A 26046-nucleotide genomic window follows, 5' to 3' on the forward strand; every position below is an offset into this window, starting at 1 on the left:
CTTCCGTCATAACCCTCTTCCGGAAGCGGGCGGAAGAGGTGGCTGCCATGGCAACGGTGTACACAGCCCTGGCACCGCTGCGGCCGCCCTTCGCCCCGGCCCGGCCGAGGCGGGACACAGGTAGGTGTGGGCGGGGCTGCCCCGGGAGCAAGCCCCTCCGCAGGGCCTTGTCGCCACCCGCCTCCCCCGGCAGTGCCGGCCCTACAGTCCGCATCAACCCTCTCAGGACCTCGTCGTCGTCCCCCGCCCCGCAAGGCTGTGTTGCCCCCACCCCAGGTGGTGTCTCCACAGGCCTTGCTCTCTACAACATGGATGATCCTTTCCCCGCTTTACCCCAGGCCCTGACAGATCACCTGCCTTGGCCCCTGCGCCAGAAAGCAAGGCCGTGGGAATGGCTGGCCCTGGCAAACCTCTGTTCCCTGTTAGAGAGTCACGGAATCACAAGCTGTTTTGGGTTGGAAGAGATCTTAAAGCTCATCCAGTTCCAACCCCCTGCCATGGACAGGGACACCTTCCACTAGACCAGGTTGCTCCAAGCCCCGTCCAACCTGGCCTTGAACACTGCCAGGGATGGTGTCCAAGGCCAGGCTGGACGGGGTTTGGAGCAACCTGGTCTAGTGGAAGGTGTCCCTGCTCGTGGCAGAGGGTTGGAACTGGATGAGCTTTAAGGTCAATTCCAACCCAAACCAGTCTGGGATTCTGTTATTCTATTATTCTATGAAATAAGGCACATACCACTGTAACATTCTATTTGTATAGCAGAGTTTTGTGACCTCTTACAATCCTGATAACCAGATGAGCGGCATTTCCATGCTGTCTCCCAGCTTTAAAGCTCCATTTCTCCTTCCATTCAGCTTGTACCTGTGCTGCTTCAGTGTTTATTCACACAGTACTGGCAAATGTCTTGGCAGCTTTATGTGTGTGTCATTTAGAGGAGATCCTTATGCGGATTTCCTTGCACTTCTTTATCACTGTGCTTTTTCACAGATCGTTTATTTGAAGACTGTCTCCCAATCTGAAGAGATTGTGAGCATGGAAACTTAGCACCATTTTGGATTCCACAGCAGTCATGTGTTGCAATCACTGAGATCACCTGGGAAGAGTACAAGGAGCCCACATTACCTTTACCAGGTAGTCATGCAAATGCTCACCTCTGTTTTAAATAAAGAGAAGTCTTGGTCCAACTCACAGTTCTACGTTTCTTTTTAGAGCAGTCACAGGAGATAAGGTGCTGGAGAGAGCACAGTGATTAATATACAACAATTAGAAAATATTTTGTTTGAAACTAGAAATTGTCCCTAGATTATCACACAACTGTTGATCACAGGCTGTCTGTAGGAATTCGTGGGGGGAAAACACAGGATCTGCATGTTCCAGGGGTTTAAAGCAGCTTTTTAAGCAGCTTGATGTATCCTGTGAGCCCACCTGCAGCTTTGGTCAGCAGATCCTTTAGTGTCACTGGGTATTGACAGCCACTCCCTGCATTCACACTGACCTTCAGAATAAAATAAGAATTTCATCAGTTGTCAGGCACATGATTTTTTCTTTTTCTTCTGGAAACTCTAAGATCAGGTCTTCATGAGGAACTTCAAAATATTCTTATGGCTTAGTATAAATAAGGGGTTCTAATTCCAAAATATGGGAAGTGCACAATCAATCCAGACTGTAAACAAGGTAACTGCTGTTCAGAGCACTGGAAGTGTTTGCATACCAACAACTGCACAGCCCTTTGCAGTGTTGTTGAGATCCTTTTGGCATGGTTTCACCTACAGCACATCTTACTCAAAACCTCAGAAGCCTGAAATCGAGTTCTGGATGATCAGGCACTACAAACCAGGAGGCTGCAAGTGCCTTCACACACTGAAAACGCTGGACAAAAGAAAATGCTTCTCATATTCCTGCAATTATTTTCTTTGCAAGCCTGAGAGGAGGGAAAGCTTGTGCTGTCAAACACTAATGTGCCTGGTACACAAGAGGAAATCATGATCAGTAATTCTCTGTATCCACACTCAGCATTCTGAGCAGAACAATACTGGAAAGAATTTTCAGCAACTGGTTGCCCACAGTTGCTTTTCATAAAGAATAGAGACTGCAATTGAACATTTGTCAACACTTTATTTTTAAACTTGACTACTCTGTATCTTGCCTTTTCATGACAAATAACATTACATTTCTTTTTAGGGAATGCAACAGTGTTGATTTTTCCTTTTTTTCCTCTTTAGTTAGTATGTATCTAGTAAGAAAGAGAGTCCACGCATTCGTGCGAGTCAAGCCAACAGCTGATTTTGCTCAAGATATGATCAAGTTTGGGCCAGATAACAAGGTAGACAAAAAGAGATTGCACGTGTGAAAGGTTTGGGATTTGGTTTCAGTTTTGCCCACTGAAATGCAGAATTCTTCCACTCCTTAAGGCCACACATTTTGGTGCACGTTGTTTGTTTTGTCCTGCTTGCTGTTCTCCTCTGCGCTGACAGAGGCTTGTGGTTTTGTATCAGCAAGTGTGACTACGGAAAGCACACTTCTGGTGATGCAGTGACTAGAGTAAATCCTCAAAATGACTGGGACTCTGACTGATCCTTGAGGAATTCCCAGTGGTAACTTCAGTTCCAACCTGTGGAACCGTCTGTTTCTATCCTCCCTTATGCAAGTTCCTCCCTTCATCTTCTCTTGCTTAGTTCATAATTTCCCTGGGACACAAGATCAGACACATCACTGGGGGGTAAACAGATGAGCTGAGCCACCTTTCTTTCTCTTTTTTTTTTTTTTTTTTTTTTTTTTTTTTTAGAATATACATTAGCAGAAAATACCATCAGGTTCAGTATGACAATAGTGCTCTTTGTGCTCCATTTCCTCCTGGTCTCCAGGTCTTCAGTGCGTATTTTTTCTTTTTGGACAACAATTGCTGAAACTCTTCATGGTTATCAAAGTTAACTTCCTCTCTTTTTGGGTTTCAGAGCATAGAGATTTGCCTCAAAAAAGATGCCAAGAAAGAAGCTATGAATAGCAGGCAGACCAGCTGGAGCTTTAGGATGGATGGCATCCTTCACAACACCTCCCAGGAACAGCTTTATGAGACAGTGGCAAAGAAATTGGTGTCCGAAGCTTTAATTGGTTATAATGGTAACTTGGTGCTATTTTTATTAACATAGAATGATAGAATCACAGACTGGTTTGGGTTGGAAGGGATCTTAAAGCTCATCCAGTTCCAACCCCCTGCCATAGGCAGGGACACCTTCCACTAGGCCAGGTTGCTCCAAGCCCTGTCCAACCTGGCCTTCAACACTGCCAGGGATGGGGCAGCCACAGCTTCTCTGAGCAACCTGAGCCAGGGCCTCACCACTCTCACAGGAAAGAACTTCCTCAGATCTCGTCTCAATCTCTCCTCTGTCAGTTTAAAGCCATTCCCTCTTTTCTTCTTGCCCTTGTCAAAAGCCCCTCTCCAGCTTTCTTGTTGGCCCCTTTAGGCACTGGAAGCTGTTCTAAGGTGTCACTGGAGCCTTCTCTTCTCTAGGCTGAACAAGCTTAGCTCTTTCAGCCTATTTCCATAGCAGAGATGCTCCAGCCCTCTGGAGCATGTTCATGGCCTCCTCTGGGCTTGCTCCAAGAGCTCCACATCTCTCATGTGTTGGGGCCTCAGAGCTGGATGCAGGGCTGCAGGGGGGATCTCACTAGCATGGACTAGAAGGGGAAAATCCCCTCCCTCGACCTGCTGGTCATGCTGTTGGTGATGCAGTCCAGGGCACGGTTGGTTTCTGGGCTGCAAGTGCACACTGCCGGGTCATGGTGAGCTTCTCATGGACCAACACCCCCAAGTCCTTCTCCTTAGGAGACAATCCAGTCTTCTGCAGCCTTTATTTGTGCTTGGGATTGCCCTGACCCGGGTGTAGGACCTTGCACTTGGCCTTATTTTGACAATAAGTGGAGATTTGATCTGAGGGAGAGATCCTGTTGATGTTCCATTTGTGAAATGCAGAGGTTACCTCCAGAGTTTATTCTTTTGCTTTTGAATCTTTTCTAGGCACGATAATGTGCTATGGGCAAACGGGGGCTGGTAAAACTTACACCATGATGGGAGCAACTGCTGATTACAAGCATCGAGGAATCATACCACGAGCTATACAGCAGGTATTGGATCTGACTGGGAAAAGAAGCTGGAAGAAATAGCCAGGACATCTCTTGTATCAGCTCTTGCTGATACTCACAGAAGTGTTTTAACATGGTGAATAAGTTATAAATTTATCTCCAGCAGTGGGTTTTTTTAATTCTTTTAATGTAAGATAAGATCATTAAAGATTTAAAGGAGCCTGTAAAACATAGTTACTTTCTGGATTTGTTTAACTACACCATGACCTTGTGCTTTGATAATGATGACGTTTAAGAGCATTGGGATGATGTTGGCTGGAAATATGCTGATTTGTCAGTCCCATTGCTACATAGATATGTCCCTGTTCAGAGGCACAAGCTTAGCAGTGCTTTGAGGGGACAGGTCTGTTTATCTTTAGGCAGTGACACAGAATGCTTTCCACTTCCACAAAGACAGCTGACATGCAGCGCGTGGGGCTGTTAGAGTGAGTCCAGAGGAGGACACGAAGATGCTCCACGGGCTGGAGCACCTCTGCTATGGAGACAGGCTGAGAGGGCTGGGCTTGTCCACCCTGGAGAAGAGAAAGGTCTGGGGAGACCTTAGAGCAGCTTCCAGTGCCTAAAGGGGCTGACAAGAAAGCTGGAGAGGGGCTTTTGACAAGGGCATATAGGGACAGGACAATGGGAATGGCTTTAAACTCAGATAAGCGAGATTGAGATGAGATGTGAGGAAGAAGTTCTTCCCTGTGAGGGTGGTGAGGCCCTTGCACAGGTTGCCCAGAGAAGTGGTGGCTGCCCTACCCCTGGCAGTGTTTAAGGCCAGGTTGGATGGGTCTTTGAGCAACCTGGTCTAGTGGAAGGTATCCCTGCCCATGGCAGGGTTGGGTGGAAGTGGATGAGCTTTAAGCTCCCTTCCAACCCAAACTAGTCAGTGATTTGATGATTCTGTGAAACAAAGACAGAAAGAATTCTGTAGTTATGCTTTATTGTCATTTGCAGAGGTTGTTCCTGTTTACTTGCTGCTTCTCAAACGTAAGCAGGCATTCAAAAGTATTGTTTTCATCACTTCCATTTTGCAAAATCATATTAAAATTGTTGACCTAGCCCTGTCAGCCCTCAGGAAACTCCTGTTCGGAATTAGCTACACACACGTGGATGCACTTATAGCTGTTCAGAAAGTTATGAATAGCTTTTCTGGGACACCATAAATAGCTAATTATTCTGTTTGTGAACTAGCAGTGCTGTTGACGAACTCCTTGTCTTTGTATAGGTCTTCAAAGCAACTGCACAATCCACTGATCCACTCATCACTGTTCGAATATCCTATCTGGAAATCTACAATGAGACCTTGTTTGACCTTCTGTCCAACGTGACAAGCGATGGGAGCAGTGACATGCAGATGGCTATTGTGGATTGCCCAGAAGGGGTTTATGTGAAGGGCTTATCTATACATAAAATTAGCCTCGAAGAAGATGCTCTAAGTCTCCTTTTTGAGGCAAGAGAAAACAAATATTACACTTCATCTAATTGTTTATTGGCTTAGCACAGGGAGGAGGCAGTAGAGCAGGAGGTGGGTGGCCAGGAGGGCTGGGGGGAGGTTCAGCCCTCTTTGTTCCCTTTGTTGTGTGCATAGAAGAGTTGGTAACTCCTTGTAGCCCATGTTCTGGCACAGAGGTTCTGGAAGATCTCCTTGGGGAAATTCTGGTTTTAGTCTATGCCAGAGCAAGTCAAGTGATGGAAGAAACATGCTGGGGTGAGACCACAGAACGTAGTAGCATTGGAGGTTTCAGACAGCACCAAAATACAGAAGGCAGCCACAGAATGCCTTCATTTCAAAAGGTTTATCTCACTGGCCCCATCAGCAGGCTGAGATCCCAGACAGCCCAAAAGATTTGTTTTCATGACCCTGGTTATCACATAAGGGTGTTGGTGAGTGGCTTAGTAGAAAGCGTCCAACGTTTGGGATCCTTTTAGACCAACCAGATGATCTACAGTGGAATTTCTTCTTGAAAAAACACACCGCCTGACCTAGCTATGTCCATGTTCCAAGGAAAGAGTCTTCGCAGTAGCATCTTGGGCAGATAGTTTGGGATGATCATGGCATAGGTACCATTAGTCAGATTTTACAGCAGGATGTTCACACAAGTGGTTAGATTTGTGAAGGGAGTTTGCTTACTTATATCTGTATCTTTCTTTTACTGTGGATGCTTTAGTTCTTAAGGAAAACATGAATAAATAATTGGTTCTGTATGCAGGAAGTGTATTCATAGCAGGAACCACCTGGTGTCCTCAAAGTATTTCACTTACCTTTTTAATAATGGGACTGTGGTATCCTAAGCCAGCTTCTGTGACTGGCAGGAGCTCTCTTTCTTTTTAAAGAGTAGGATAATGATAATGTAACTTAGCTTGAGATCTGTTAATAAAAGAAGTGCAAGTGGGGCCTGGGGACCCATTCAGCATCCTTAGATGAGTTCTGCCTGTGGTTTGAGGTTCACAGAGAAAGCTCCAGACTTTGAGGAGCCTGGCCACATGCTGTGATTCTTCATTTGTGGACTGGGCTTGATAGTACTGATACCTGAAGCTCTTCACTTTCTTGCTCGTGGATTTATACTGCCTAGCGTGGAGCCAGTTACTGACCTTTCAGCTCTCAAAAGTCATCGTCCTTTTAGAGCCAGGCAGATTCTGGCTGTGAAACCTATTGACAGCAGCATTTCTGTGCTGTAGAGCCTTCTGTTTCCTTTTCTGTCTTGCCAGCCTGACAGCACTGCTCTGTGATAGCCTGGCACTTCTAACAAACAGTTACCACATCATTTTCAATGTCACTTTCTTTTCCTGTAAGCAGGCATTACAGATTTGTAGCTATTGTGTATGTTTGAGTTTTCTATGACATTTGAAGCCTGGGGAGTGCTTTGGGTTTCTAGTATTCAAGAAACTGAAACAGCCAGGGAGGTATTGCCTCTGAGCAAGGCTTGCCTGACTGTTTCTCAAAAAGCCACAATTCTGTGAGCTGAGCATCGAAAGTGGAAATAGTTTCCAGTAAAAGGCATTATTATAGTAAACTGTGACCTTTATCAACCCCCCCCATGAAGTGCTTTGAGAGGCCTTTGAGTAAGAAAACAAGGCAAACCTGGTGAGTTCCCACTCTGACTGCCCTAACCATTGTTCAGCCTGGAGAAGAGAAGGCTCAGAGGAGAACTTAGAGCAGCTTTCAGTGCCTAAAGGGGCTGACAAGAAAGTTGGAGAGGAGCTTTTTACAAGGGCAGGTAGGGACAGGACAAGGGGGAATGGCTTTAAACTGATATAAGGGAGATTTAGTGAGATGTGAGGAAGAAGTTCTTCCCTGTGAGGGAGGTGAGGCCCTTGCACAGTTGCCCAGAGAAGCTGTGGCTGCCCCATTGCTGGCAGTGTTCAAGGCCAGGTTGGATGGGTCTTTGAGCAATCTGGTCTAGTGGAAGGTGTCCCTGCCTGTGGCAGGGGATTGGAACTGGATGAGCTGATTGGAAGGTCACTTCCAACACTAACAATTCTGTGATTCTGTGAACCAACTGATTGGAGTTACAGTCTGTATGGAGCAAAGATTGAATTGCCATTTATTTAACTGTGTGGATTTATAATTTCTACCCATGAAGAATTTTAAAAACATTGTTTGAATTTTGACTTCATTTGCAGGGTGAGAACAAAAGAGTAATAGCAGAGCATGCACTGAACAAGCATTCGTCCAGGTCCCATTGCATCTTTACTATTTACATTGAGGTAAGTGCTTCAGCAGTTTTTCTGGGGACTCCAGTGGCTGAGGATCTTTAGACATCTGGTTTTTACTGTATTTCAGTTTTGTCTACAGTTTATATTCTTTTCTCCCTCAGTCTCGTTTCAGATTTTTCTCAGACATCAAATGTGTTAACTCTAAGATCAACTTAATAGATCTGGCAGGCTCAGAGAGACAGAGCAAGTCTGGAGTAAGTGATGGAAGAAATATTTCAGTCTGTGGTGATGAGCCCAGTAATCAACAAGATGGAGGTGAAATTACAGGTTTCCCCCCCAACAGAATTCAGCCTGTGATAAATAGGTGACGCTGTGACAAATTGTAAGTCATGATAACATGTCAGAAGGTGCTCAGTTGTTTGCAGCTGCTGTGTATCATTTGTAAGTCCACATGTGACTCCTATCCTGCGTTTGCTTTCCAACCCAACCCAGACCCATGTAATTTGAGTCTGTAATTTCTCAAAGAGCCTCTGATTTTCCTCTTCATTCCAGCAGCAACAGTGCAAATTCTGGTTACGGCAGGTAAACTATCAAAAGTTTCTCAGGGTGTTAGGGCTCAACAACTGAAAGCTTCTCAGGTCCTGTGTGACATTCTACATTGAGCAGAGTAGAAACTGCATCAGCCCCATGCCAAAACATGATTTACCCTGCTGGGGGAAAGACAGTGGTCCTTGCAAACTTATAATGAAAAATTGAGGTCTCTGAAAACTTGTTTTCAAACTGAAGAAAGCTCTAGCTCATGAATTTATCAGGTCTGAATTAGCTCCTTACCCTCAGAGGCAAACAGAGTTTTACTCTCAGTGAGGAGTATGCTCCCTCCTGCAGTTAGACCAGAAGTACGTGTTGTGGAAGTTTTGCTTTTTGATCTTGCATTACAGTCTGAAGGACAGCTTTTGAAGGAGGCCACGTACATCAACAAGTCTCTGTCATTCTTGGAGCAAGTCATCACTGCCCTGGCTGATCCTAAGAGGGACCACATCCCCTTCCGGCAGAGCAAGCTCACTTACGTCCTCAAGGACTCCCTGGGTAAGAGCTGTGCATCATAGCAGGCCCCGACAGTTCCTAGTTGTACGGTCATAACATAGAAACACACAGAACTCACCATTGTTCAAAGGATGTCTGGTTTTCTTCATCAAATAAAACAGCAGGTGCAGGAGAAAGTGCAAAGCCCACACTCTTCAAACTAGTAGGAATTCACAAAACCTTAGTTAGAATGCTGTAAAAAGCTGCCACAAAAAACCCAAACAAACCCAAACAGCATGTTACAAGCCTTTTCAGGCCCTTCTGCATTAGCATCAAGCTGCAGGTGATAAACCCAAAGCTGAGGCACATCATGAATCCAGGCTTGTGCTTCTGGAATGCTGGAGACATGGGAGGAGAAAGCAGTTGAAAACAGGCTGTAGGGGTTTGTGTGGTGTAACCAAAGGCATCAGAAAGGAGAGTGATGTTCAAGGCATTTCTGAGCCGAGTCTTGTGTTTAGGAAAGGCAGGGACCACATCCTGCCAGGTTCCCCACTATTAGATTTAGGCCAAGGGATTTCAAAATCCTCTGCTCCAGTTTTCTCAATTTCAGGCTTTCACAGTTTGTGTTCTTGTCTTCCTACTGCATCGTCACCATGTGAGAAATGCCTGTTGCCTTTATTCTTCAGTCATTCTGTGCCACTGTGTCTCTGGACCCATGGGAACTTTAGAAGGACAAACTGGCTGTGTTCTTTGTTGCTCTTTTTTCTCTTATTTTAGTCAGCACAGAACATAATACATTAAAAAAAAAGAAACAATGAACCCCCTAATTATATTATTTGCCTTTTAGAAAATTATTCTTTTATTTATTTTTTTTTATTTTTCCCAGGGAGAAACTGCAATACTGTTCTAGTGGCAAATGTCTGTGGGGAAGCTGCGCATGTGGAACACACTGTAAGTTAAACTGATTTCTGCAGAATGTGACTCTTGTTCTTGATACTGTTACAACTGGCTGTAGCTTGGTTTAAAGACTGGTCTCTGGAGGGCTATGGCAGGAGTCCCAGAGCAACATCCTGCCTAATTCATCTTATCTCAAAGGCTCAGAGAAGAGATTGCTCTTACCAATCTGCTTTGTGATGCAAACAGATGAGTGGTAACTGGCCCAGGGGAAGAAATGAGAGCCCAAAATAGAGCAGGCACAAGCAGCTAAAATCTAAGCACACTGAGGAGTGGTAATTATTGATGGTTCAACTCTACGAATGCATTTGAATGATACATAGTATAACGAGGTCAGTGGGACTGCACTGGTTCAGAGCTGAGCTGGCTTTCTGCTGCTTCAGGAAGTGGGAGTATCTTCCTAACACTGGGGGGGGTTTAACCTGTGAAATAATGAAATTGAGAAAAGTCTCACTGTGTAAACTGAATCCACTTAACCACATCTGTAACAGAGAATCACAGAATCCTGCAATCCCAGGTTGGAAGGGACCTCAAGGATCATCTGGTTCAACCTTTACAGGCAAAGCATGACCCATGCTACATGGCCCAGCACCAGGTCCAGCCCAGTCTTAACAGGGTCCAGCACTGGGGAGTCACCAGTTCCCTGGGGAGATTATTCCAATGGCTGATTGTTCTCATTGTGAAAAATTTTCCTCTTCTGTGCAACTGGAATCTCCCCAGGAGTAACTTGTGCCCACTGCCCCTTGTCTTTTCCATGAAACTCCTTGTAAAAAGGGAGTCTCCATCTTTTTTGTAGCCACCCTTTAAATTCTGGAACATGATGATAGAGTCTCCTATGAGCCTTCTTTTCTGTAGGCTGAACAAGTGCAGCTCGCTCAGCCTTTCTTCACATGGCTTTCCAGTCCTTGGATGATCTTTGTGGCCCTTCTCTGGACCCTCTCTGGCCTGTCCACATCTTTTTTGTGTGGCAGGGGCCAAAACTGAACACAGTGTTTCAGGAGTCGCCTGACAAGCACTGAGTAGAGTGGGACAGTGACATCTTTATCTCTGCTGGCTCTGCTGGTGGTATCCTTGAAGGGAATCACTTTGCTCATTGCCAAGAAAAATGTATGTATTTATGTTTGTATGTAGCAAAAGAAACCAACCCAAATTAATCTGTTGGGTAGTTGTTTTCAAGGCAAAGTTGTTTTATCATCTTCTTGTGTTCTGATAGCATCTAGGAACAGTATTGCTCAGGAGTCAGCAACTATGCTTTGCATCAAGAGGAGGTTTTTCAGGTGGTAGGGGTTTAGTCTCAGGATACCACAACTGCAGGAGTTAAACTCGAAGGCCATTGATGTGTGATTTAGAGGTTTTGGGATGTAAGTCTTGTTTTTATGAGAAGTGGGTGTGGGTATTTTGGAGATCACTGCTCTGATACACACAGAGCTGTCCACAGGCAGAACAGAAAGGACAAAGACATCATCTGAAGCTGGCTAATCACACAGAAGCCACTGAGCGTTAGAAGATATGATCCCAGAATAAGAAATCCTATATTGCTCCCTTCAGTTAAATAGCTTTTTTATTTCTGTGTTCTGGGATCTGATATGGTTAAGAAGTAACAGACTATGAAAATTCTATCCTTGCTAATATCTTTTTCAGTTGTCTTCTCTTCGGTTTGCTAACAGAATGAAATGGGTCACGACAGAGCCAGTCCTCAATGAGACATATGACCAAGAGGTACGTAGAGAAGGGGAAGAGAGGAAGGCAATTTTTGTCAGGTTCATTAATATTGAAGATAATGACCTTAAAAAACAGAGATTTGATAGTGTAATGAATTACCACTCATCAGCTGAGCTGACATTTGCTAAATTTAGGTAACTGATGAAATGGATTAGTATTAAACCTTTTTTCATTGGTATTTAATTACAGTTACCTTGAATATGCTACATGTTACAGTCATGCAGATGGTCATGTCTTCGCTGCCATGTGGTAATTCTTTCAAGTGCATGCATACAAGTCCCTCATTTTTCTGATAAGATTGACCTTTTAGCAGAGATACTATGTTCTGGGCTACTCCCATGGTCTGTGGAGAAATTCCTAGGCACTTCTCCTACGGAGACAGGCCAAGAGAGCTGGGCTTGTTCAGCCTGGAGAAGGCTCCAGGGGGACCTTAGAGCAGCTTCCAGTGCCTAAAGGGGCTGATAAGAAAACTGGAGAGGGGCTTTTGACAAGGGCAGGTAAGAACAGGATGAGGGGGAATGGCTTTAAACTGACAGAGGGGAGACTGAGATGAGATGTGAGGAAGTTCTTCCCTGTGAGGGTGGTGAGTCCCTGGCACAGGTTGCCCAGAGAAGCTGTGGCTGCCCCATCCCTGGCAGTGTTCAAGGCCACGTTGGATGGGGCTTGGAGCAACCTGGTCTAGTGGAAGGGGCTGGAGCTGCATGAATTTTAAGGTCCTTTCCAACCCAAACCATTCTATAGTTCTATGAAATGATCTACAGTCCTACCTGTAGCTTTACACAGCATTATCCCCATTGCTGCTGGTAAAAGAACTTTTTTGCCACAATTACAAAACTTGTTTAAACTAGGAAAAAACTTACAGAAAATGATGATACTATTTCAGATGTCCTGAGTGCACTTTCACAGCTGAAACAGAGCTGGCAGCAGTAAATAATCTATGAATTACTAATGGCCCAAGGAACAAGTTTGCAGCCATCTGATCCATAACACATGTGGCGCGTGAGAGCCCTGCCTTATTTCATGGTCTAATCTCACTGGCAAGCAGAAAAACAGCTGTGGAGTTTCCTCCAACGGCTTCCAGAAGAAGCTGTGCAACAAACTGTCTTTTCCTCTTCAGTGCCTTTCATCTGAGATGTGTGGAGTGGGAAAGAGTAGCTGAAAGAGTATCATAGAATCCTAGAATGGCTTGGGTTGGCTTCTCATTGACCAACACCACCAAGTCCTTCTCCTTAGGGCTGCTCCCAATCCAGCAGTGTTTAACTTTTCTTTAAGAAAGCTATTGTGCTCAACAAATCACTTAAAAAGCAGCTCAGTATCCAATTCTCCCTGAATCCCAAGGTGACTTGTGTGTCCACACCTTTCTGAAAACACATTCTAAATAGTGAATGCTTGAAGATATTCCATGTTATGGAGAAATTCAATCAAATACATCACAGGTGACTTTCTCCTCTATTAAAGTTAATGTCAGAACTCCTGCTGAGTTCGGTAAGAGTCAGGGTGGAAACCTCCACACTTCTTTGCTTTTGAGATAGTATCTCATAGTCCAGAATGTGATGGCCCCTACAGTACCAGCTCAGGAAAGCGTGAAATTAAAAGCCAGGTGGCCCTCCTTTGAAGGCTTGGTCTGACTCTGCAGGCAGTACACCGAGGACACAACAGAAGCTGTCCTGTTGGAAGCTAATGAAAGGCAAAATGATTTCCAGAGCTGCTACTTCACTGATGCAAACCTGACAGCAAACCCTGGGGGAGCTGGTGTATTGCTATGATATCTTTTAGCAGCCAGTTTAATGTTGCTTTTCTGTAGGTTTTTTTCTCCAATAGCATTTAGTCATTTGCTCACCCTTTTGTTTTCCTGCTAGGGGACAGTGAAGGCTTTGGAGAAGGAGATTGCTTTTCTGAAGCAGGAACTGGCCGTACATGACAGCTTGGTAAGGAATAGGTTGCAGTGTCTTAGATGGGACCTAGTTAAAGCTTTGTCCAGATTTTTCTTTTGCAGTAGGATCAGCTAACTCAGCACTCAGCATGACTGTATTCTTCCTTCAGCTTTCAGCACTGTCTTTTGGGGTTTGGGCAAAGCTCTGAAGATCCTAGTGAGACTGTGTTGTAGCTTCAGTCCCTAGCCACCCCACCTATTTTTTTCAGACTCTCGAAGCCCTCCTGTTGTGTGATTGAAATGTGCAGGGGATGCATTGCTTCCAGCATGTCCCCACGTCCCATGTCCTATCAACTCAGATGATGTGTGGAGTTGCAATCAGAAATTAAACACAAGGCTTCCCTGGGCACATTAGAGCCACGTCAGGTGTTCATCACACTTGCTTAGCTTTTTGTGATTTGCTGATACTCAGTTGTTCACCTTTTTTCTCAGGCAAATCGTTCTTTGGTGACTTATGACCCTCTGTCTCACGTCCAGATAGAAGAGATTAAGTCTCAAGTCCATAGATACCTAAAAGGAGCCATTGATGAAATTGATGTAAGTAGCTTTCTAGTGGAGAAGCACATAAATACTGATTCCATCTCATTTTACTCTGGGACAGAAGCAATGGAAATGTCTTCTGAAGAGGCTGTCTTTAACCTTGAAAGTGTTACAGAATAGTAATTTAATTTGTTTTTTATTTTGTGCGTTAAGGACTGTCTCTTTGTTTTCATTCAATTTTTGCTTTTTCAGAAGCTTGAGGAGACTTCTCCTCAGTCCTGAAACCTTTTGAGTTGGTTTATTTGGAACTTCTTTAAATAATTAATGACAAAAATTTGCTCTGCCAGTGTTAAACTAAATCTTTGCAAGGTGTGTTGCCAAAACCTGTCCAGTCTTTCAGAGACAGGTTCATTAAGGCTGGGTTTCTTGACTTGAAACTAGCTGGTGACTGCAAAATGCTTGTGAAAAGAAGCAGCAGAAATCCTGTGGACACAAATATTCCTGCCTGGGCAAACAGGAAAACAAGCAAAATGAAAGAAGATGGAAATGCAAATGCACATTCAGAGCTACTGTGAAATTTGGTTTGGTTGTGAGCAGAAGCCACTGTGACAAGAGTGCAGAAGTTGCTGGAAGAGTGTTTTCGAAACAGATAACCCTTTAGTTTGAACAGAAGACTTGAGACACTTTCTCTTATTTAATGTAATTATTGTCTTCTCTCAAAGTCCCTGTTTTCTCCCTCCAGCGGGCAGGAGTGGAGCAGAATAAGGGCATACATGAAGGTGTGTGTTACCTGACTTGCAAAATGTGATGTGGAGCAGGGAAAGCACGGAAGGACTAAGGAGTTTTACACAGGGAAGGGTGTCTTCAGTGACACTCAAGAATCTTTTAGAGAGAGTTGAGACCAGAGATTGTGTGTTTCATAGTGTGGGCCAGTCTTTCGGACCTTGGGAGAGCTGGAGGCAGATTCTTGCTCATCTGCAGACTGCCCATTATTTATTTGTCCATGCCTCTGATCATCATCTCCAAAACAGAGAGTAGTATGGCTTGAGTTATTGGACTAACAATAGTGCTCTGGCAGGTGTAAGTACTCAGGCAGTCTTGGCCAGCAGTGCAAAGAGAAGTAGCATCATAATTTGCAAGGTGAGTAGATGCCATCTATGTAATTTTAAAAATTATTATAATTAATTCATTACCTCAGTGGCTGTACAGTAAATGGAATTTACTGTAGTCTGTCAGATTGCTTTCTCTTTAAAAGTCTCCTAAGAGTGAGCAATGTATCCACCTCCAGCCTGACTCTCAGGATAAAGGTAATCCTGCATGAGCGTGGACACCCAGCAAATGGAAAGTGGAGTACTTGCAGTCTGAAATATTTGAATCAGTACAGCTGACCACAGCCTAGAGATGCTTGCTTACATCGTCACTGTATACCTCTTTTCCTCAGATAGTGAACCTCAGGCAAATCCGGGAGGTATTCAGGCAGTTCAAACTGATTTTAAGGTAAGATATCCAAGGTTGATGCATATCACAGTAAGGTTCAAGAAATGCTACCAGGCTTTTGTCTGTGGTATCACAGTTACAGTGATATGGGTGAGTCATAGAATCTCAGACTGGTCTGGGTTGAAAGGGACCTTAAAGCTCATCCAGTTCCAACCCCCTGCCCTGGGCAGGGACACCTTCCACCAGACCAGGTTGCTCTAAGCCCCATCCAGCTTGGTCTTGAGCACTGCCAGGGATGGGGCAGCCACAGCTTCTCTGGGCAACCTGTGCCAGTGCCTCAGCACCCTCACAGGGAAGAGCTTCTTCCTAATATCTCATCTAAATCTCCCCTCTGACAGTTTAAAGCCATTTCCTCCTTGTAATGGAAAACACAATTCTGGATAAATTCTGCTGGCGTCTGCACAAGACTATTACCTCTAACTTCTAATGCTCATACATCATGTGCAAGGGCTCTCAAGGATGAACATCACTGGTTAAAAATTCTTGGCAAATATACTGTCACTGAGTATAAACTGTGTGGGATCCCTAATCATGGAGCATATCTCCATTGCATAAGGCATTCTGCAAACAGATCAAAAGAAAAAGCAGACCTTGTAGGATGAGGTGATATAAAGTGGTCTCACCACAGCAGCCTCAAGAAGTCATCAGGTTTACTTGGGTTTTTTTTGATTGTGGCACAGGTAGGTCACAAAACAATTGCAGGAGCATGATAAGAAGGTTCTGTGGCTGTTTTCAGGGAGGTGCTCTCTGATGTGTGGTGTGGGATCGGAGAAAGCAAGAAAGTGCCTGTTTGAAAATGTCACCAGTGGATGGTGAAAGTTGTTGCGGAAGGAAGGAAGGTGAATGACAGGCTCCTAAAAATGAGGACAAGCAGCTTGCATGTCATGAAATAGAAGAGAACAAAGAAGAATAAGGGTATTAGGGCAACCCCCGCAGTCCCTGCCCCATCAAGCTGTACGACCTTGCTGGGCAGTAGAGGTTGCAACTCACAAGTGTGACAGTGGGATATTGCTGTAGAGAAGCTGCATGCCCTTGAGAAACTTGAGTGAGCACAAGTGTCTATAGTACATCATCACACTGTGCAGTCAGGCTTTCCTTGGGACCTGAGAACAAAATGGGTTTCATGATAAAATTTTGCCTATTAGTTTTTTTTTTAACTTGGGGCTCATTTTATTGTTCTGAAACAGTGGAGTTCAGTAGTTTTTAACTTGGAGATTCTTTAAGGATGTTTAGTCTTGTATAGTGTATTTGAGCCTGCTGATAATGCTTTTCCATAAAAAAATCATTCAGTTTGAAAAATCACTAGGTTAAAGGAAGGGGATGGCACTGAATGGAGGTAACAGGGTTTGATCTGGACCACTAAAAGGTTATGTAGAGTATTAAAAGAGCCATCAGAAAGCTTCTATATGTACGAGGCCTAAGGGAGTTTGTAGAAAATAGAGGAAAGTAAATAAAGGTTACAGTAGCTATGGAAAGGATGGAAGGAGGAAGGTGGGGTGTTTGGGAATGAGATCACAGGTAAAAAATGATTTTCTTTGGAAATCTGATATTGGCATTATCAAAGGTCTTGACATAAGAAATAATCCTCCTTGAACACAATGGTAAGAGGCTGTTTTCTCCCCTAGTCAACAGGAGTGTGAAGTGGAGGCGAGATTACGAAGCAAGTACGCTCTGATAGACAAAAATGACTTTGTTACTATTGCTGCTCTTCATAAGGTAATGTCTGGTGCTCAAGCCTCGCCCAGAATCAATCTTAGAATTGGCTCCTTTGCTGTTCTAACATGAATTGCCTCAAGTTCTCAACTTTTCCCTGTTGAAATACGAAGCTCAGAAATCAAAGAATCACCATAGAATCACAGAATGGTCTGGCTTGGACGGGACCTTAAAGACCATCCAGTTCCAACCCACTGCCATGGGCAGAGACACCTTCCACTAGATCAGGTTGCTCCAAGCCCCATCCAACCTGGACTTGAACACTGCCAGGGATGGGGCAGCCACAACTTCTCTCGGCAGCCTGTGCCAGGGCCTCACCAGACTTCTGAGGGTGCTTTTATTTCTTTTGGGACACTAGACCTAAGTTGTTCTCCCTCTAAGTGGCTGAAACATTCAGCATATGAATTTGAGGATGATTTTGGCCTTATTTTAGTTCTCACTTCTTTCTTACAGATGTGTTTCCTTGGAATACTTGCTAATGTGTACAGATTTCCATATTAGATGATACAACAGGATGGAATAACTGTTGGGCAAGGGCTGTATAGCTTTTGTGGTATAGAAAGTTACAAATCTAATGCTTTCTGGTCCATGTTTTATTTCTTCCTGTTTCCAGGCAGGTGTAGTTGATGTGGATGGCCATTTGGTGCACGAAGAGGATGAGCAGGCTTTTGACACCAGCACTGCTCCTTCATCCAGACATGGTAGGAAGAAGAAATCCAGAAGGAATGGTGAGACATTCAGGTGAGTTAAGTAGCCAGACTGCTCTCTCTTTTCTCTGATAACGTGTCATCGCAGTGACCAGGTTTGGTCAAGGTGTGATTGGCAGCAACCCATGGGGAAAGACAGAGAGGAAGCTGACTTAAACAAGTATGTAAAACTTTTGTGGCTCCTCTAACGCTGTAAGGGTTTCTGGTGTCCTTATGGCCACCAGCCATACTCTTAGAAGGACATGGGCCTGTTGGAGTGAGCGCAGAGGAGGCTTTTGGCCATGGGAGCAGTAGTAGAAACAGCCAATGCAGGGGACCTTACTTTTATAAATCAAAGGATCTTTTTCTGCTCACAGAGAAGAACTTCTTCCTCAGATCTCATCTCAATCTCCCCTCTGTCAGTTTAAAGCCATTCCCCCTTGTCCTGTCCCTACCTGCCCTTGTCAAAAGCCCCTCTCCAGATTTCTTGTCAGCCCCTTTAGGCACTGGAAGCTGCTCTAAGGTCCCTCTGGAACCTTCTCTTCTCCAGGCTGAACAAGCCCAGCTCTCTCAGCCTGTCTTCACAACAGAGGTGCTCCAGCCCTCAGAGCATGTTTGTGGCCTCCTCTGCACTCACTCCAACAGCTCCATATCCTTCTTATGTTGGTCTAAGTCCTTGTATTACAGAGGAGAGGAATTGTCAAGGCATTAGTATCCACATGACACAGTGGGCTCCTCTGTGCAGTTCTGTTTTTTAGGGAGATGCAAGGAGACTTAGCAAACACTTTCCTGTACCCCTTTGAAGTCACACTGTCCCCTGCAGATAAGGCTGGTGGTGTTTGTGGAGGTGAGCTGAGGGAAAAGAACAGAGAGCTGGGGTTGATTTTGATGTGGGTTAGATCAGATCCTGGGGAATTTGGTTTGTAGGTTCCTCTGAAGGTAAAGAGGGTTATCCTGTCTGCAGGCATGCTTCACTCCAGACAGGGTGGGACTCTTGTCCTTGTGATCCTTCTCTAGAGATCTAGTCCAGCCTGTGCTATATTCTGTATTACTTGCTACACAAGGCAATTTCTCAGCTCTAGGAGGTAAGGACTTGTGAGGAGAACAAAGCTGATCTTACCGCTTGTCAGTAGGTATTTCACTGCAGGCTTTTGTAGGAGCCTCATCAGACTGCTAGTGTTTTGAATCAGCAATGCTAGCACCCGCAGCAAGGTCTGGTTTCATGAAAAATTTAATTAATCTGGTTCACCTCCCCCTCCCCCCCCCCAGGAAGGAAGGAATGAGGAGCAATCTTTCTTGGAAAGATGTGGAAGGGGATTTACCATCAAAAAGTCAGGTCATGTTTTCCACTAAGGATCTGGACGTGAAAGAGGTACCAAGGGACCAGGATACAGGAAATATTGATGCAGAGCTCTCAAAGCCATCTCCTGTGGAGGATTCCCAGCAGCCCAGGTAAGCTTTTCCTGTGAGGAAGAATATCCCCTTCGCCAGAGGTTTGTTTACACCGAAGTGATTGCATTGTGTTCCCCTAGTACAGCTATCTGCTTCAAAGTAAAGAGGAGGGATTCAGAGATCTTGCTTGCTTGGATTCATTAATACATTGTAGGACAGCAGTGGTTGTAGGGACACCCTGTGTGCTGAATTATGTTGGTGATGGTTATCTTCTCCATCTGCTTTGAGTGCTGCCCTAGCTAGTTGCTCTATTACATTGCCTTGGCCAGCATGTCTAGGAAGGGGGTTCTCTCCTTCTATTCTGTTCTTGAGAGGCCCCACAGATTCTGGAATACTATGTTCAGCTCTGGGGCCCCAGCATAAGAAGGACATAGAGCTGTTGGAGCAAGTCCAGAGAAGGCCACAAAGATGTCCCAAGGGCTGGAGCACCTCTGCTATGGAGACAGGCTGAGAGAAATGGGCTTATTCAGCCTGGAGAAGAGAAGGCTCCAGGGACACCTTAGAGCAGTGCCTGAAGAGGCTGACAAGAAAGCTGGAGAGGAGCTTTTGACAGGGGCCTGTAGAGACAGGACAAGGGGGAATGGCTTTAAACTGACAGAGAGAAGATTGAGATGAGATCTGAGGAAGAAGTTCTTCCCTGTGAGGGTGGTGAGGCTCTGGCACAGGTTGCCCAGAGAAGCTGTGGCTGCCCCATCCCTGGCAGTGTTCAAGGCCAGGTTAGATGGGACTTGGAGCAGCCTGGTCTGGTGGAAGGTGTCCCTGCTCTGTGATTAATTGGGAAGTCTTTGAGAATTACAGCACTCTTTGCCCTTTAGCTAATAGTAAAATTGCAGAAGCACCACATGTGCAGCCACAAAACCCCACATAGTCATGAAAATGGGTCAATAGCTGCACAGATCATGTCAGGAGGTACCATATTAAAACAGAAGAGTGGAAAATGGCCAAAACTGGAGCAATGCGCCAACCAGCTGCTTGTAGCAAGGCAAGAATTTAGCATGGGAGGGCAGCACTGAATTGCATTTTGTTCTGGATGAGTGGATGGGGTGAAAAATGCTAAGGGTACCAAGACAAAGAACTCTTTCCAGGAGAATGGTCTCAACAGAATGAGGTTTAGCTCACAGGAGTTCAGCCAAGGCCCTCTACAAACCAGATCAGGACACTGGTTTTCTCATCATCAATCATCTTTTCTTGCTGAGAGCTCTCAAGCGATGCAGCTCTTAAGTATTGTGAGCACCTGCATTGCTTGTGCTGTAGACAACCATTCCTTTCTTGCTCCTGCTGCCCAGGGAGAGCATCACAATGAAGGTGTCCCAGGAGAATTTACTCCTGAAGCACCTTAACATGTTATCATGTTCCTCCAAGACCTCTGCATGTGTTTTAGTATTAATCTGTAAGTCCTGTGGCTGGCAGCGAAGGCTGCTGCTGCAGCTGTGTAAGGCACCCAGAGTGCTTCAGGTAGCTTGGTAGGTGGCTGTCAAAGCTGTAGCTGTGGCAGTCTGCCCAGTGGTGGTTGTTTACATTGCCATGCCAGCAGTTTGACAGGGAAAGCTGTCTGATGCAGCCTTTGAGAAGTCTGAAAAATGCCCTGAAGAGGTCAATCAGGGAAAGGCAATAACCAGACTTTTGCTTTGACCAGTCTGGACAGAGGAATGAAGAGACTTCTGGCTACCTTCTGCTACCAGATCCAGCTTGCACACCAAGAACAACCTTATACAGTACAGAGCAGCATCCACGGGAGTGTGATGTTCCCCTGAGGGCCTCTCCTTTTGCCTAGTGTGGTTTGTGTTGAACTAAGAGCTGGTGTTCATGGAAACACATTTGCATCATAGAATCAAAGAGTGGCTGCCTATTCTCCAAGCTGAACAAGGCCAGCTCTCTCATAGGAGAGGTGCTCCAGCCCTCAGAGCATCAAAGCCTTTGCATCACAGCCATTTCATAGAAAAGTCAGGATCGACATGTGTCACTTTGAATTCAGTCTTTCTAAATAGGCAAGACTTCAAAGCCATGGGTGGCGGCATTGTAGAGCCCATGCAGCTGTGGGGTTTGTTGGCAGAGGTGACTGACTGCTCTGTGCTGGGAATCCAGCAAGGAAAGAGCAAAGGCACTTCTGTTTAACAATCGGGAGGGATAGTAATTACCTTTTTTCTGAAAATTCAGACCTTGAAGGTCCACTTTCCAGGGGAGACTCAGTTCTGAGGCATCTCCTAAGGAATGTGGTTTCTATGTTAATAACTCATTCTTCTGGGAATAGTACTGGGGTACACGTATGAGGGTCGGTGCAGAGATGGTGCCAGGGTGCAGCTAGGACAGTGAGATCCTTTGAGGATCATTTGAGGGCACCTTGGAATACCATCAGCTATGGCAGCTATGGACTCTATTGTGCTGCAGGGCAGAACTGACCTCCCCATGTCTATGTGCCTTTTGTTTGAATTCTGCTGCAGCTCCCCTCCACCCAAGCCAGCAGCATTTGAGATGTTTAAGGCAGAGTATGGAAGTGAGATCAGCCGGATCTTTAAAGAGAACAAATGCATCCTACTTGACAGGAAGAAGAGAAGAAGTACAGTAACACAGAAGATCAACTCCATCAAGCTTGAGATGGAGAGCATCGAAAAGGCTCTGGAGGATCAGCAGCAGGAGCGGTGGCAGCAGGGTAAGTGGACACTGGCCAGCAAGAATGTGACAGAAGAGGGGAGCTGCTGGTTTCAAAGCAGTTCTGGTAGTGAGACCACTGGACCACCACTGCTGCCTGCCAGGGCCAGGCTTTATGCCCCAGCTCTGGAGCTGAGCTTGTGTTTTGCTACCTGAGTCCTTCACCTGAGTCCTCCACCCTTCATCCACACTGAATCATGCTACTCAGGCTTTACACTGGTGAGGTGAGCTGCAGTCAGCTTGATTCCTCACCCCATACTGTGATGGATTAGGCAACATTCTGCTGACAAAAGCAGGTCAGCACAGTGCAGAAATCCTAGGTAGCACGCTTGCCCTATCTGGTTGAAATGCGTCTCCTATAGCTTCATTTCATTAGGCCCTGGCACAGATTGCCCAGAGAAGCTGTGGCTGCCCCATCCCTGGCAGTGTTCAAGGCCAGGTTGGACGGGGAAGGTGTCCTTGCCCATGGCAGAGGATTGGAACTGGATGAGCTTTAAGGTCCCTTCTGACCCAAACCATTCCATGATTTATGAAAGTCAAAATCCCAAACTACAAGGTACTAGAGCAAAATATGGCATAAGTGCCTTCCTACTTTGCTGTGGCAAGATGTTTTTTAGGTGAAATATGCCTGGATGAGACTAGGAAGTGTGTCAAGTTACATGCTCCCTGCAGCAGGGCTCCCAAGAGTCAGTGCTGCTGCACTCTACAGAGGAGTGGAGAAGAAAAGCCTCTGGGCTGGGGGAGAAATCTGAAACAAATGGCTTTAGTAATAGAGCAGTCTAGAGTGCTCTGTGAGGAAGTAGCAATGGTGCTCCTTGCATGTGGGGAGTACAGCAAAATAATTCAGTTCTGTGAAACTACACCCTTAATGGATGGCAGGCAATTAGTGGGAAATAAGAGAGAATGAGGGCCCAGTTTCCTCTGCTGGTTTCCATTTCTCTTCCTCTAGAGAGAATTTTATCACCAAGGGGCCTTTTCCCATAGGGTCTGAAATATGCAAAGCTCTCCTGGATAAATGACAAGAAAATCAGATCAAAGCGAGGGTCTGTCTTTTCATGGCTTTTCTTGAACCTTTGCTCACCAACTAGTGGTATATTGTGGCTGCTGAAAACCACAGGAATAAACTGATTTGAGGGTAATAAAAACTGAGAGATGTTTATCAAAGGACAGTAGCACTGGCTTAAGTGTCCCTAAAGGGCTGACCAGCCCTTCGTCACAAAAACCCTCACCATGGCTGCCCGTGGGCTTTCTCAGTAGGAGGCATAAAAGCTCTCTGTGATACCCTCCAGTGGGCTGTCTTCCTGTGCAGCCTGGTCCCTCCTCTTCATGAATCAGAGAATCCCAGAATGGTTTGGGTTGGAAGGGACCTTAAAGCTCATCCAGTTCCAACCCCCTGCCATGGGCAGGGACACCTTCCACTAGACCAGGTTGCTCTGAGCCCCGTCCAACCTGGCCTTGAACACTGCCAGGGATGGGGCAGCCACAGCTTCTCTGGGCAACCTGTGCCAGGGCCTCACCACCCTCACAGGGAAGAACTTCTTCCTCAGATCCCATCTCAATCTCCCCTCTGTCAGTTTAAAGCCATTCCCCTTTGTCCTATCCCTACAGGCTCTTATAAAAAGTCCCTCTCCAGCTTTCTTGTTGGCCTCTTAAAGTTTAACTGCACATGCCTCAGTTGAGGGAGGACTGGTGTCTGAGAGGGTTCAGGAGTTCAGCAGAAATTTCAGCAGCATTGTATTTGTAGTAAGCGTGTCTAAGGAAATGTCAGTTGTGTGGTTAACCTCAGTATAACTGGGTAACTACTGTGTGGTTCAGAGTATAATGACTGCTCTTCATTCCTCTCCACCCTCATAAGAAACCTTAATTTCCTTTTCTTACCCTCCAGGAGAGTATGTTGATGAGAAAGGACACATCATAATTGATGAGAAGGAGTTTTTACTCATCATGAAGCTGAAGGAGCTGAAGGAAGAGTACAGGTCTAGTTATGCTGAACTGCAGGACCTGAAGGCAGAAATTGAGTACTGCCAGGATCTGGTGAACAAATGCCGGAAAAGACTAATCTCAGGTACTGCCTTGCCAGGGCAGTTTCCAAACAGTCTCCAGTTTAGAATCAGAATCACACAATGTTGTGGGTTAGAAGGGACCTTAAAGCTTGACTGCATTTGGACATTGAGCTGGATGATTTCATTTAGTCGAGGTGGTGGCTAAGGAACTGCACTGGGCCAGGGCTTTAGCTTGGACTATGGATGTGTCCTATTGTACCCCTGTGAGATTCAGGTTCTAGTGTTGCAGCATGGGTGCCTTGGCAGGAAGCAGAGTGATCATTTTAGCGTGTTCTTCATGAGCACCACCCTCATGGGGACAAGTTACACCTCTGCCAAGGGTGATGCATGCAGATTTCTGGTGCACTGCACTGCAGGCCACTCCATTTTAATCTGCTGTAACAGGATTGTAGTCCTGCTGTGTTTTGGATTTGTCCTGTCTGATGGAAGACAGTAGGTATACAAGTGCCAGATTTGCAAACATTTGGATGCTGTGCACACAGCAACATTTGATTTTCTACAAACTTGCCAGAGCACAGCTTGTATCCATCAGTGCATCCCATGCTGAAAAAATGCCCGACTTGTTCCAGGAGATAGACAGGGACAAAATCATACATGTGCAGAAACTCTGCCACTGGTTTCCACTGGATCTGGGTTTGGTGTTTTTGCATGCTCCAGATATCTGCTGTTTGTTTAAGCACACAGGTAGGGACTCACTCAATATCTGGGTCATCCCTGAGTGAAGAGGTCATCTCAGAGCTAAAACCAGGGGACAAAGTCAGTGCTATTGCATCATGTCCACCATGCTGCACAAGAGCAGGGCTCTGTGTTTAACCTTTATTTATCCTTCATGACTCCTGGCACAGAAAGCAGCTCAGCTCCCGGGGTCCCTGCTGTGGAGCAAAGCCCTCTTCAGGGTCTACAGGCTCTCCCACTCCATGGGGGAACATGCCAGAGTTGTGGAGCAAAGCACAGCTGTTTCACAGCAGGTGTCTGGGAAATGCCCAGTATTAATAAGGACACAATTCCTGCTGTGTGTTATCACTGGCTATTACAGGATGGGGAAAGCATTTGGAATTGAAATCTGAGCCCCAAATATGCTGAACCCCCAAAATGGCCAGCTCCGGGCAGGATGGCTCCAGGGTGCAGGAGCAGTGCCACCTTGCGGACAGCATCTTGGGCTGCACAAGCCCAGAGGACTGTCCCCAGGGCCGGTTACCACGATCCGGCCACATCACAGGCAGCAGGGACAGACAGCAGTTGTCTAAGCACAGCCGATGCCAGCTAACAGTGCCCTGTCCTTTTAGACTAACTTTCCAAATAGTTAAAACTCAAGAATGCTCCATCCCTGGCGGTGTTCAAGGCCAGGTTGGACAGAGCCTTGGGTGAGATGGTTTAGTGGGAGGTGTCCCTGCCCACAGCAGGGGGGTTGGAACTAGATGATCTTAAGGTCCTTTCCAACCCTAACTATTCTATGATTCTATAGGATGTTGGGGTTCTGAGGTCCCATCTGAATGTTTACGAGCACTGAGTCCTATCTGATTCATGGACAGAAGCAATCTACCCCTGTCTTTTCCATCATTAAAGCCCCTTGCTTTGCTTTGCAGAGTTTGAGATCTGGTACAACGAGTCTTTCCTTATCCCCAAGGATGTGCAGGAAGCTCTGAAGCCTGGTGGCAACATCAGACCTGGAATGATTCCCATAAACAGAGTCATGTGCCTGGTGAGCTTTCCTGGCAGCTCTGCTTATTCTCTTTGATAGCTGCACGTGGCATGGTAATGAGGGCACGACTAAGCCTGTGGGAGGAGGAGGAGGACATGGCGTCTCTGCCTCTTTCTCAAGCAGAGTGGCTGGTACTGAAATGCTATCTGCTATGATGCAGAGAGCAACTATCTGGAGATACATCTTGCTTTCACATTAGCTTTACCATGAAGAGGCTAAAATAGGAGAGAGTGACTGAAGTACCCAGTCATCTGCTGACTATCAGGAATCAGGCACGCTGCCCAGAGGTGCAAGGGGTAGTTGGGAGGCTTGTTTCCAGTTGGTACAGCTAAACTATTGTGTTTTGTGTTGTGGCAACTGGTACATAGGCAGCCTTCTGTTTAGAAA

General features: G+C 45.7%; 1 protein-coding gene across 4 annotated transcripts in view; it reads left to right on the forward strand.

The window, feature by feature from the left end:
• Nucleotide 1: 1 nt before the first annotated feature.
• Nucleotides 2–26046, forward strand: part of KIF9 (kinesin family member 9) — a 30601-nt gene continuing 4556 nt past the window's right edge. The window contains exons 1-20 of one of the 4 annotated variants that reach the window (XM_061474453.1): nt 7–120; nt 988–1131; nt 2223–2323; nt 2955–3120; nt 4019–4125; nt 5354–5578; nt 7753–7836; nt 7947–8039; nt 8724–8871; nt 9695–9759; nt 11404–11481; nt 13344–13412; nt 13850–13954; nt 15339–15394; nt 17020–17110; nt 17721–17848; nt 19063–19245; nt 21687–21895; nt 23780–23959; nt 25544–25659. In XM_061474453.1, the coding sequence (XP_061330437.1) occupies nt 2228–2323; nt 2955–3120; nt 4019–4125; nt 5354–5578; nt 7753–7836; nt 7947–8039; nt 8724–8871; nt 9695–9759; nt 11404–11481; nt 13344–13412; nt 13850–13954; nt 15339–15394; nt 17020–17110; nt 17721–17848; nt 19063–19245; nt 21687–21895; nt 23780–23959; nt 25544–25659 (2199 nt within the window). In that variant the 5' untranslated portion in view covers nt 7–120; nt 988–1131; nt 2223–2227. Of the gene's footprint in view, nt 121–987; nt 1132–2222; nt 2324–2954; nt 3121–4018; nt 4126–5353; nt 5579–7752; nt 7837–7946; nt 8040–8723; nt 8872–9694; nt 9760–11403; nt 11482–13343; nt 13413–13849; nt 13955–15338; nt 15395–17019; nt 17111–17720; nt 17850–19062; nt 19246–21686; nt 21896–23779; nt 23960–25543; nt 25660–26046 lie in introns of those variants that run through there. The other 3 variants (XR_009747063.1, XM_061474454.1, XM_061474455.1) reach the window with 3 other exon arrangements.

The sequence above is a fragment of the Pezoporus flaviventris genome, unplaced genomic scaffold (assembly GCF_033815535.1).
Source record: "Pezoporus flaviventris isolate CSIRO_AGI_PZ_B2104156 unplaced genomic scaffold, CSIRO_AGI_Pfla_v1 ptg000079l, whole genome shotgun sequence".
Lineage (NCBI taxonomy): Eukaryota > Metazoa > Chordata > Aves > Psittaciformes > Psittacidae > Pezoporus > Pezoporus flaviventris.